Source organism: Xiphophorus couchianus, chromosome 16 (assembly GCF_001444195.1).
Source record: "Xiphophorus couchianus chromosome 16, X_couchianus-1.0, whole genome shotgun sequence".
Lineage (NCBI taxonomy): Eukaryota > Metazoa > Chordata > Actinopteri > Cyprinodontiformes > Poeciliidae > Xiphophorus > Xiphophorus couchianus.
In genome coordinates this window covers 20,055,267-20,068,227 of record NC_040243.1, presented here as the reverse complement: position 1 = coordinate 20,068,227, position 12,961 = coordinate 20,055,267, and the positions used below count along the sequence as shown (strand labels likewise).

The following is a 12,961-nucleotide window of genomic DNA, read 5'->3' as shown; positions in this document are numbered from 1 at the left end:
ATAAAGAGGGGGCTTATTGTAGGTTTTAAAACAAAACTAAATAAGCCAAAACTGAATTTTGAGAACAGAAAAGTGTCTCTTAAATAACTTCCTGGTCGAGAATTTTAAATATCAGTGTCGAAATCTCTCGATCCTGGAACAGTTTGTTGGCATGGTGACCGTAAGTCCGTATTCAGCCTGAACTGATCCTGGATCAGGGCGAACCGGAGTCCACGTCTCGCGATGTTCTCGTGAAGTGACGGTGTTTCCGGTGACGCATGTGGTTTTTTTTCAAAACGACCAATGAACGCTGGCGAATAAATGCTTTGACTCGAATGGCCCAATCAGAGGTCTTTTTTCTGGAATTTAAAGGTCTGTGCGGCATTTTCTGACTACATCGCTCCTGCTCCTGCATTGGGTAAGTGTGACTGCTACTTCTGATTTTTATTTTTTGAAATATTTTATATGCTTTGTGTTTCTTTCACGTGGTACTGACTATTTTCTTACTTAGTTGACCAATGTAGTTGAATTTAAAATTTGAACGTGGTGTATTCTTATCTTGATATTTCCTGATATCACGAGGCAATTCAAGCGACGTAAAACCGTTTGTGTGCACAGTAATTACACCACTACAAGAGCTTTTCTCTGCTGCCGGCGCTCCTAATCTCACCACAAAAAAAAAACCAAAATGTCCGAGAACGTCGCACGCCTGAACAAATTCAAGAACAAAGGCAGAGATGCTAACGTGAGTTTTATACGAAAAAGCTAGAGTTTACCAAAATGCAGAATCCATAATTACACGCTTTATCTGAACTTAACGCAGGAGCTCCGACGCAGGAGAGTGGAGGTGAACGTCGAGCTTCGTAAAGCCAAGAAGGATGACCAGATGTTCAAGAGGAGAAATGTGGCCGCTGCCCCGGATGAGGCGACGTCTCCCCTCCAAGAAAGAAACCAGAACTGCCAGGTGAACCTTTTAGCGTCCTCTTGAATTCAATTTATTGCTTTAATAGTGTTCAAAATGCCTCGGCGCATAGGTTGCCAAAGACCTAAGCGACAGTTTTCATATGACCTTTATGTTTTTTGGGTCCTATTTTTGTCCTATATTACTGCCGGACTAAAATGTGTATATTAAGGGGGTAACTTTTCACCCAAAGAGAAGGGGTCAGGTATATTATAAACTACAATGTGAAATTAACAGTTACAATATAAAAGGTCATTCTGATTCATTTATTTTTTATTGTAAGAAAGATATGTAGCAGTTTAATTATAAAATATTGTTGGTCTCCTAGCATAATTGCCTAAGTCAAGATCGAATGTGTTTTGATGAACATTGACTGAAATGTGGTGAAAATAACTAAGAATGTTATGGGCTGTAACAAATATTCAGGCAGGGTGATGTGGCAATGTAAGGAGATCAGTATTATGCAGATATTGTATCTCAATTTGGCCCAAGTATGACCTGGGCAACTATGCTATGAGGCTAACAACATGCAACTCCAAGCAGAATGTTTTGGTATTTGTTCTGATCTCTGCTTATAAAATGTTGTGTATGGCTGAATACTTCCTGTCTGTTAATCCTCTGTTTTTCCTTACCTGTGCAGGCAATCAGACCGTGGACCGTTGAGGAGATTGTTGCTGGAGTGAACAGTGACAGTCGTGAGTCCCAGCTGCAGGCAACCCAGGCTGCACGGTAATTTATTGAAATAAAGCTGCAAGCAAAAGCTTTTTTTTTTTTTTTTTTTTAAACTGCAATGTTTCTGGTGCAGGAAGCTGCTGTCCCGTGACAAACACCCTCCCATCGACCAGATGATCGCCGCCGGCCTCATCCCCAAGTTTGTCTCCTTCCTCGCCCTCACCGACTGCCCTCCGATTCAGTTCGAGGCGTCCTGGGCGCTGACCAACATCGCCTCGGGGACGTCTGATCAGACGGCCGCCGTGGTGGACGGCGGGGCCATCCCTGCCTTCATCAGCCTGGTCACCTCGCCCCAGCAGCACATCAGCGAGCAGGCAGTCTGGGCTCTTGGAAATATCGCTGGTAATTAGCAAAAATATATGTGTGAGTTTTTTGCGGGGGTGGTGGGTGCATAATTATTCACATTTACTTCTCTCTTCAGGTGATGGGTCACATCTTAGAGACGTGGTGCTCAACCACGGCGCAGTGGCCTCTCTGCTCACTTTGCTGGCAGTCCCTAACCTCACTGTATTCACTGTGAGTAGCATTTTCTTTGAAATGTGTTCAGATTATGGTTTGAAGTGACATCTCCCAACCCAACATTTTCAAATCCATTTTCAAATTTATGCAGCAAAAATTATTTAAAATTTTTTTTTTTCTCCAGCTTTTGCTTTGAATATATTAATGAAAGTTTAAAGGTCAACCAGAACATCCCCTCCACATTACCCAAATCTAACAAAATTGGTGTCAAACATTTGTGCAATAAACACTTTTGTTAATATTACCTATGGTAAATCTTTCCAGAGGTCATGAAAGGTCAACCAGCCCCTCTCCGACTTCAAATCAGACAAAGTTGGTGTCGGCGTTTTCTGTTTGTGCTTTTGTATTGAAGATATCAATGAAGGTCAAACCAAACTTCACTTGTGCTGCTATCATGTTAGATTTTTTTTTTTTTTTTAAAGTCTCCATAGGTCAACCCTGTTTCACCCCCTCCCCATTCACATTTACAAAACAATCTGCTCTGCTACATTTGTGTAGCAAAAAAGGCTTCTGTTGCTTTGACTATAATGACTTCTGCAAACTTTTTTTAAATCTTTAAAATGATAGCAGCACAAACACATTTTACTGCACAAATGTTTTGACAACAGTTTTGTAAGATTTGAAATTCCTTGGTAATTCACCTCATCCGCCTCTAGGTGGTGTCCTAATCTAATTAAATCTTCATTTCTCCATGCCAAACTGACATCTGCCTTCTGCTTTTTTTTTTTTTTTTTTTCCTCTTGATCTCTTCACAGCCCAGCTATCTTAGAAATGTGACCTGGACCCTGTCCAACCTCTGCCGCAACAAAAACCCATCTCCGCCCATGGAAGCCATCAAGCAGATTCTACCCGCCCTCATCCGCCTGCTGCATTATAACGACCTGGAGGTGTTGGCCGACGCGTGCTGGGCCGTTTCCTACCTTACGGACGGACCCAACGACCGCATTGACGTGGTGGTCGAAACCGGCGTGATTCCTCGCCTGGTGGAGCTGCTCGATTTCCAAGAGCTGTCCGTAGTTGTACGTGCCAAACTTTACAAAACTTGCCCTATTCTCTACAGCTACCACGTTTCTCCCGGCTGTTGAATAACCCTCTTTTTGTCTTTTCTCTTAGACTCCAGCACTCCGTGCTCTGGGTAACATCGTGACCGGCACAGATGAGCAGACTCAGGCTGTACTTGACGCCAACGCGCTGTCCATGTTCCCCAAACTACTGCGCCACAAAAAGGCCAACATCCAGAAGGAGGCAGCCTGGACTCTGTCCAACATCACGGCAGGGAAGGACACCCAGATCCAGGAAGTCATCAACGCAGGCCTCGTTCCCAACATGGTCGACATGCTCGTGCGGGTACGTTCTAGGCAAAGTTATCGTAGTAAAACTAACAAAAATTGAAAACATTTTGAATAAAAACGATAATTACTAGGGGAGAAGAACTATAACTAGGAAATATATTATGCATTTATCTAAAACATGCTGAAATTCTAGATGCATCTTTTATGAATCTATTTACAAATTTTCAGAAATGAACTATATTAGACTAATGCAAACTCACTCTAAAAACTTAATTGGAACAATCTGAAGAAGACAGTCACAAAGAAATTAAACTATTACAAAAACCTAAAGATATTATAGGTTCTGACTGGTGCTCGGTAGGGGTTAGAGATATATGCAACTGGATTCATCAGTCAGAATTGGTTTATAAATTGAATAAAATCTGAAAACTCTTCAATGCACACAGTGGAAATTTCTTATCTTTCTTAATAATTTCAGATCAAATTATTTAGTTTGGTGCTTTTGAAACGTTCATTGACAACCAGAGTTTGGTACAAAAATGTTTAATTTCCTTCCTCCTTTTTAGTTTTGGTGTTTCTCCTCCGTCTCTGCAGGGTGACTACAAAACCCAAAAAGAGGCGGTGTGGGCAGTAACAAACTTCACCAGCGGGGGCACTGTTCAGCAGGTGGTCCTCCTCGTCCAAGCCAACGTTCTTGAGCCTCTTCTGAATCTGCTTTCCTCCAAGGACAGCAAAACCGTCCTCGTCATTCTGGACGCCATCACAAACATCTTCATGGTGAGTGCGCTGTCAGACCAAGCCGAAGCCGCATGAACCCCCGCGGCTTTATGTGCAGCGTCTCATGTTTCAAATGTCTCCATGTTAGGCCGGAGATAAAATCGGAGAGTCGTACAAACTGAGTCTGATGATCGAGGAGTGCGGTGGCCTGGACAAGATCGAGGCGTTGCAGTCTCACGAGAACGAGTTGATCTACAAAGCCGCACTCAACCTGATTGAGAAGTACTTCTCTGAAGAGGTGGGTAGAGATGTTTGACCGTTTGCTTAGCCTGACATGTTAAACCGTGTGTGACGTGTTCCCGTCTGCTTTCACTGAAGGAAGAGGAGGTGCAGTGTGTGATCCCTGAAGCTACTGATGACGGTTACGCATTCCAGATCAGTGAAAACCAGAGCACTTTTAATTTCTAAACAACTTGATGCTTTCACTCTGTACTGTAACCTCCCACTGCTACGGTCTGTCCTGTGTTCATGTGACGTTTGCTGATATTTGTATGTGTTGTACATACTCCTTTTATAACAAGAACAAATGTGTAAATAAAGTTGTTGGATCATGTTTGCCAGTGTTCACTCTTTCTGATTTTACTTTTATAAACTGCATTAAAAAAAATCTTTAAATACTGACCAGGTTTAGTCAAAGACTGTTTATCTTGCAACAAGTTAGAGAAATGTGTGAAAGCATTTTATTACACATTTGAAATCCCATTAAGTTACATGTGGATGTTTTGGGATTAATTTACACTACAAAAGCAGCCTTGCCACATATCTCTGCTCTAGTTTCTAGAGTAAACATATTGGTGCACTTGAAATAAGACAAACGTAACTTTTCAGAAAGGCGTTTAAATAATTTAATTAAAGTATTTAAATTGGCAGATTATCGCACTAATAACATGAGAAAAATGTATTTGAAATCTCAGAGGAACTAGTACTTCATCTTTCTGAAAAGTTAACTGTAAGCAACATCTACATTCAGAACTTTCTAATAGAAAATGAGATGGGCATCCCAAAGGAAAACGATGTAAGAGTATATGGGTTTTTTTAATGGTTTTATTGGCTCTAATGGCCTTTATTAGTGAATTGACAGGAAAGTGGTTAATGAGAGAAGGGGAAAGACATGCGTCAAATGTCAGGCCAGGAATCAAACCTGCGACAGCCGCGTCGAGGACTAAGGGGTTGGGTTGTGCTTAACCCCTGCGCCACCACAGCACATCCCAGTATATGCTTTATATATATGTATATATAGGAATGTACAGAATATCCAGAGTAAATGTTGCCAATAAATCCATGCAAAGCAGTTTTTTGGCATGTTCTACTAGCGTTTCAAGAACAAATGCTCATTACTTTCAGTTAAAAGAAACATGCGAGACGAATGGATGGAGAAAATCTATGAATATGAATTTTCTTGACACAACAGTCTCTTTGTTGGATTTATATCTGGACTTTGAGTGAGCCATCCTAACATGCTACAAGATGTTTTAATCTCATGTCAAATGTACGGCTCCTGGGTCCTTGGTCCATCAGCACATGCTGACTCACAATAAGATTATTTTCTTCATTTTCATTTTGTGTGGCAGATGAGTGCTGTCAATTTTGGGCCCGGGTGACAAAAAGTTTTGGTGCTCTGGGGTGCGTCATCTGGAAGTTGGACCTCTATGCCCGTCTCAACTCTTTTGCAAATTACTAACAAGATTTGGAGAAAAAAAAAAAGAGTTATCCAATTATTAGATCAACCAATTTTCATATTAATTTAGAAGGTTTTCCCTACCCCTGTGAAGAAACGCATCCGCACAGCATGATACTGCCATCTCCGTGCTTCACTGAAATATGTAGTTAACTTCCGCCAAAGTGGACTCTGTTTAGTAATTAGGTGACTTCTGAATGAAAGGTGGTTGCTCTGGACCTTTTTTTTTTTTTTTTTTTGGTTGATGTGTCTGAAATACAATTGCGCATTTTCATTGGTAAAACCGAAAATGATTGATTTGATATTTACGTATTTTCAAGATGACAGATTTGTTCGAAGGTAAATTAGGTGTCGCTCATCGCCGCCGCACAAAGCGCCCAGCGATGCCCGTGTGTGAGTCACGGTTCAGCGCCACATGTTGGAGAAATGCCTGCCTCTCCCCCAGAGAGTGCTGTCGTCACCGGTCAGCTCGGGAAGCGGGACCTACCCCGGAGGCTCCGCACTTCAGCCGTGGAGGAGCTGAGAGGAGCCCGGGCCACTGACACAGGCTCTCTCCGAAGATGTGAAGACAAACACCGCGCTACAGCACCGCGTACCCCTCGCTTTCCAGCACCGGAGGAGACATTTTTAATTTTATTTGACTTTTTTAGTTAAAGCAGTCTGCTGCAGCGCTTTTTATATTTACGTTCTTCCCTCTTTTCTTTTTTTTTTCCAATTTTTGGCATTTATGAGCGGTCGCTATGGCAGTTCTGTCCACATCCGGGCTACAATGCTTTGACTCCATTATTGTCTAAAACTGGCGGAGAGGTTCATTAAACCTTATTATTATTATTTTTTGTCTACATCCAACGACACGTTTTTAGTAAGCGCAGTGAAGGCTCGGATCGAGAGGAGATGTCTAACCAAGGAGTCCGGCGGAATGGCCCCGTCAAACTGAGATTAACAGGTAGCCAACAACGCTTTTTAAATCCCCAAATATATTCCCACACACTTAGCTAGGAGAGGGTGGGTGTATTTGCTGGAGGTGAGCAGTTCCCATGGGCCATGGAGTTGGCTCTCCCCTCTTGTTGTTGCTACTCTTTCTACAAAGAGCTCCACGTTAATTTAATTATGAATTTATTTCACGTTGCTGGCTTAAATGCGGGAACATTTGAGACGGAGCAAGAGCGAGCGCTGCATTTTGATATTATTGTTCTTGGAAGTAGTCGGAGCCCTGCGATTGTCGCCGGTTACCGCCTCCACCAGACAGAACGGGGTTCCCGGGGCTGCGCTGCTCGGTGCGATGCAATGGTTTTTGTTCTGCCTATTTTATCACCAATTTGGGCTTAACGAGGAGTGGGGGGAGACGATGGACACGCTAAGAAAAAGAGCATGTGATGTATTGCATTTCCAGATATTTAAACACGTGTGTGCCTTCCAACTGTGGTACCGCTCTGCCTGACAGACGGCATTTAAAGTTGGCTAGCTTGGGTTAGCCTAGCCAGCTAGCTCTAACCAAGCCTTCCTGCCAGAACAAGGCTCGGTTTAGATAACAAACAACTCCACAGGTCACAAGAGTTCATAACTGGCTCTAAACAGTGTGCAGTGTCCCTTAACTGTCTGCAGACGGGCAGCTGGCTCCTTTGTTTGTTTTCCTAGTTATAGCAGGTTATTATTAACCCTTTTCCTGCGTAACAGTAAATGTTTTAGGAACATTTTCTAGAGAAGTGTTTGTCAAAGCAAGTGATTTGGTGTGGAAAAGCATTAAATACATTTTAATTCATGTCTGTGTGGGTTTCGACAGCTGTATATTTTTTAAGAAAAACTGAATATACATTGAAAAGTTGTGATCCGGAATCAAAGACAATTGGTCAATTTAAAAAAAGTATTATTATTATGAAAGAGCTACAATTTTCGGTGCTTAAAATAAAGATGTCAGTTATGAAGCGTGTAGGCTTACACGAAATTTTAAAATATAAAAACAGAAGAAGAATAATACCATATTTGTGTACAGTAAGGACAATTTTACAGCACAGAGTAGTTATTCAAAATACAGGCCAATATTTCGATTTTAAAAAGTTGAAATGATTGAGAAAATTTAAAAATGGACAAAATGTGCCTGCATATTTGTGCACACAAAGCAACAGGGTTAATGAGTTTGATGTTGGCCTTGTTGGTTATAGTCTAGCAGCTGCTAGGAGGAAGGACCTTCGATAAGGCTCTTTTATGCATCCAGGACGCACTAGAAAAACATCTCATCATTTTTTTAAAAGTACCATAATCGCTGACGGACAATATCCTGCTTTGAAACAAAAATGCATTGCATCATAACCCTCCCCCCCCCCAAAAAAAACAACTTCAATCCTGCAATTGAGATGTAATTTTGTCAATTTTTTATTGGAATCCAATCCCAATTCAGTAACAAATAAAAGTACTCACTACAGTAGGCAGCAATTTAAAAGCTGCTTCCTTGTGTATATGATTTGATTTAGATCTACTTGTATAAAACCCACTTCATGTGATAATGTGATATGTACTCTGCCCCCTACAGGCCAATGATTGTAAGTCAATAAAACATTTCCACAAACCTGCAGGGCAGTTGTCAGTCAAAAATGCTGAATACATCTGACATCAGAATCATTTGTTATTGTCATCATACAGAAGCACATTGAAATTTGTTTCAGTAACAAAAATAAAGACAAACAAACAGCATAAGCCGTGGATTGACAGGTGCATGATCTTTTGTCTTAGCAGTGCCTCTATAATTTGACACAACTGGAGTCTAAAGTATATTTTACACCAAATAACAACTCCAGATTCGTAAAATTTTCACAGTTTTGAAAATTATACGAGACTCGATTTTAGAGAGTCACGATATAGCAGCCTTTTCATCTGTATTGGTTAACTTTTGATAAATCAGGATGGATTCCATGAGTAAAACTTGGGCCGGTATCAATAACCGATGTTTGTTTCCATCTTGTTTCCCTTTATGTATGCATTTCTGGAGAGGGAATGTAGGGCGGCCATGTGATATTTGTTTGTTCAGCGTGTCGAAAGGATTGGGAGATCTATATAAATATGCCGTACGACTAAATATCGGTTACCGCTGATTGTAGCCCAGATTTTCAAATCGGTGCATTCCACGTTAATTTTACGTTGGGGAAGAAATCGCAAATCTTCTGTCCATGATTGTGGACGTCGTGCATCCATGGCGACATTTGACCTGAAATTTACACTGTTACTCCTTTGCAAATGTTTCTGTATTCATAGGATATGACAGAGTTTTTGAAACCAAAGCAATGTGCTTTGCAGATTACTGTGGCTGCATAAATGTAAGTTTTTTTTGGTTTTCTTTTAGTTTATAAAACTGAAGTAGAATAAATAGCAAGTGCAAGTACATCCATGGAAGTGGAGCTGATGACCGTGTTTGTTATTGTAGAGGAAGCAGGTTAAACTGTGTCATTATTGTTATTATTAGATCAGCAGTCCCGCCTGAACCAGTGACCCGCTCTCACCTCTGCATTATGATTCATTGTGGAACATTAACATGTGATGCCTCTGCAGCCGCATTATGCTGTGCCGCTTTCCCTCTCTCTAAACCACTTGGTTTTTGCCTTCTTCAAACAAACAGGGAAAAGAAGAAGAAGAGGAGAAAAAAAGGGGTTTACATGAAAGCAGTTTGGTGTTTTGACTGGGATAGGGGTCACACAGCTGCCCTTTATTTGATCTACAGCCAGGTCGTGACCTAAATGCCTTTTAAAGGGGCTGGATGCTTCCACCAGGAGGAGGGGGCAAAATAAATGTTCAACCCCGCTGCGGTTTCTGTCTGACAAAAAGCAGAAACTTTAGGTAGTTTTAGTTAACATGGTCAAGGACGGCGAGCTTTCGACCGCGTTTGTGGTTGTTCCGTGTTCGTTACTGGGAATTTTCACGCATGACTTGGGCGCACTGCAAAACACTGCCAGGGTATACTTTAGAGAAAAAACTCCCAACATGTTCCATAACAGAGAGAGGTTGAGAGTCAGCTTTGCTGTACTTCTTTCAGCCTTCCTGTTATCTACCAAAAATATTGCTCTCTAATGTTCTCAGAAAAGCAGTTTACTTTTTAAATGGCTTCTTAAGCACTTTATGAATACTAAAAACATCAAACTTTGATCTGAAATTGGACTCTCTTGTAAAGATGTTGGAATATTGCTTTTTCTAGGCACGGATACCATACAAAATGTAATTATCAATAGTATATTGAATTCTCACAACCATATAAAACCATTAGGGATGCACCAATATGGAAAATTTGGGCCGATATCGGTAGGCAATATTAATATTTCTGTTATGGCCAATAAGTAGGGTGCACCGATTGCAGTTTTCTGGCCGATTACGATCCGTAAAAAGCCTGACGTGCCGATTCCAATTTTGGCCGATGCCATTTTTTTTTTTGGTCTGAAATGTTGCTAAATTCTGCAAGAAAGTTGCTAACTTTGCAACAGTAGGGTGACGATTGTTAGCCACAAACATGCTGACACGACCTGGTGGGTCGGTCTCTCGGTCAAACCGGAGCAGAAGAGGACAGTGGCTGATTTTAAGACTATTGCCGATACGATCGGCTTCACGTGTAAGTATTGGCTGATCTCCCAAAATCAAGAAAATCAGGCAATATTATTGTATTTTGGGATAACGTTTGGGACAATTTATCATCTCGCAAAATTTGTTATCCTGACAGGCTTACTAATAGTAGCTTCATATTTTTCCATTATAGCGCAGTCCTAATTCTCAGGCCTTAATATTTACCCTCTCAGTGATTGGTGATCTGGACACATCACCTTGATATCTTTCTTACTTACAAAAATATTCAGAACTAGTGCATTTTGTCATGAATTCATTTCAGTGCTGCCCTGGATGACCTGCAGTTCTCTCCTGATGGAATGCTGGGATTGTGACTGCTGTGAAAAATGGCGGGACCCTGCAGACCAGCTCTCCTTTTGATGCTGAGTAACCCGGCACAGCACCTCAAACACCTTCAGGAACAGCTGGACGTCTGGATCATTGTCAGCGCATTCGCTCACATGTATTGTCCTTCTGTGGCCTGTCACAAATTGTCCCAGAAATGATTGCGATAAATCATAATATTGTCATTTTGAGATCATTTTCAACAGTAATGATGATAATAATGGCATGTTAATGCAAATATACCCTTTCAAAATTAAACAAAATGTAATTTCTAAAGAAGATTTAATACTGAAACTGGAAAGCAAGTTAAAAAATCCAAAGTAGGGCGTGCCGTGGTGGCGTAGTGGTTAGCGTGACCCATATTTGGAGGCCTTGAGTCCTTGACGTGGCCGTCGCGGGTTTGACTCCCGGACCCGACGATATTTGCCACATGTCTTCCCCCCTCTCCTTCCCCGTTTCCTGCCAGCCTACTATCATATAAGGGACACTAGAGCCCACAAAAGAGCCACTGGAGGGGTAAAAAAAACAAAATAAACAACAATAATTAAAATGGATTATGACATTTCTGTGGTCAAAATTACGTTTAAAAAGATGATGATAATCGGTCAGCTTAGACCAGGAAAACAGGCCAAAACTACTTTGAAAAGGGTGTCAAATATTTGCAGCGTCTCTCAAGATGCAGACTTTTCAATAATATTAAACTGGAGCATCTCTTTAACAACTGTTGTCCAGATGTAAATTATCTCACTTGTTTTAGTTTGTTATGTGATTTATTGATTTATCGCTTATTGGAACGGGCTTACTCACTCTTGCGTTTTCTCTTGGTCCTCAGTAAGGTTCCTTTGAACCCCAGGGTCGGTGTGACAGAACCTCGACACCGCAGTTGTCCACGCAGAGGCGAGGCTCGTCTGTCGAATGCGCCTCTGCAACATGACTTCTGGATTTTCTCATTTCATTTCGGGGCTCATTTTTTGGATCCTGTCACGTAGCTGCTTATTAGCGTCTCCTCAGCGAACGACGCGTCGCTACATCTGAAGCATCTCCTATAACCGTTTGTCTCGTCGGCGTCCATTGGAACCAGATGTTCCACATGTTTGCCAGCTTCTAAACTTTAAAAAGAAAAACAAAAGAAATGGCTAAAACCAACACTTTAGAGGGCGACTCGTCCGCCTCCTCCTCCTTCTCCGCTGCCGTACACCTGATCACTTCTATGTTATGTCACATGTAAACAGAGCTAATAGCATTACATGCTCCGCCGTCTGGGGCATAAATTGCACCATGAAAGCATGACTCATTACTTTGTGTGATCATTCATAAATTCTCCCCTGGCTCTTGGAGTGTAGTAATTGAGTAGGGGGCGTGGAGGTGTTTTGGGGGAACCTTCTGTGCATCTTTAAATGGGATGACGTCACTGTCATCCACTCAAGAGCGTCTTCCTACGGAAGGGATTAGGATTTTGCAATGGGGGGGGAAGAGAATCTGAAGTGTAAAGACATTTTTCTTGTTGTTGTTTTTTTTGCTGTTCAGCTCCACATTCTCAACGTCTATTGTTGCTCCATCCGGGGGTTTCACGTGTGACTCGTCGAGCATATGGTTTGCTCGTCTGAATTCTTTGGCCTGATGCAGATTGGCGGAGAGAACTATCTCAGTGGGATTCCCTAAAAGTCTCTACTCGCATTCCCACCTCTTCCTCTTCCCTCCTGTTCTTTCCGACTGCAAGCGTCTTCCCCCCTCAGGCCGAAGCATATTTCAATATTTCACCTCCCGCTCGTACCGACTGAGCTTCTACGCGCTCCTAAAGAGTCTTACATTTATGTATCTAAAATTAAGCTCTTAATTAAGAAATGTCTTAAATTCATTTTAAAATTTAAGTTTGGTCTTAAATTTGGTTGTGGCAGGGCTATTTACTCATCTATTCTATGTAGTTTATTCTCAATAAACTTTTCTGTCACGCAAAAGTGACTGAAGTGACATAATGATCTTCCAGTCACTATGTTCTGTGACTGGAAGATATTTGAGACTACCGCTAACTTTGGTTACCTAGCAACAACCTGTTGAGTAGCAGCTTCGGGGATCGCCACCATGCCTTACACTGCT

The 12,961-nt window shown here is 41.6% G+C and overlaps 2 protein-coding genes across 2 annotated transcripts in view; both read left to right on the top strand.

Moving 5' to 3' along the window:
• The first annotated feature begins 266 nt into the window (after window positions 1–266).
• kpna2 (karyopherin alpha 2 (RAG cohort 1, importin alpha 1)) lies at window positions 267–4,815 on the top strand. The gene is made up of 11 exons (XM_028042019.1): window positions 267–397; window positions 598–724; window positions 803–943; window positions 1,581–1,669; window positions 1,746–2,014; window positions 2,094–2,188; window positions 2,947–3,210; window positions 3,305–3,538; window positions 4,078–4,260; window positions 4,349–4,498; window positions 4,579–4,815. Exons 2-11 carry the CDS (start codon window positions 668–670, stop codon window positions 4,666–4,668), a joined length of 1,572 nt encoding a protein of 523 aa, XP_027897820.1. The 5' UTR covers window positions 267–397; window positions 598–667; the 3' UTR covers window positions 4,669–4,815.
• Window positions 4,816–6,334: 1,519 nt separating this feature from the next.
• The window catches only part of smurf2 (SMAD specific E3 ubiquitin protein ligase 2), a 65,367-nt gene continuing 58,740 nt past the window's right edge, over window positions 6,335–12,961 (top strand). Inside the window, exon 1 of the mRNA XM_028042016.1 lies at window positions 6,335–6,884. Within this exon, the coding sequence (XP_027897817.1) occupies window positions 6,833–6,884 (52 nt within the window). The 5' untranslated portion in view covers window positions 6,335–6,832. The remainder of the gene's footprint in view (window positions 6,885–12,961) is intronic.

Bases quoted from the DNA above. Each gene is read 5' to 3' on its own strand.
- kpna2 (XM_028042019.1), top strand. From the start codon at position 668: ATGTCCGAGAACGTCGCACGCCTGAACAAATTCAAGAACAAAGGCAGA. The intron at 2,015-2,093 runs GTAATTAGCAAA...TTCTCTCTTCAG, and splicing joins GGCTCTTGGAAATATCGCTG to GTGATGGGTCACATCTTAGA. The intron at 2,189-2,946 runs GTGAGTAGCATT...ATCTCTTCACAG, and splicing joins CTAACCTCACTGTATTCACT to CCCAGCTATCTTAGAAATGT.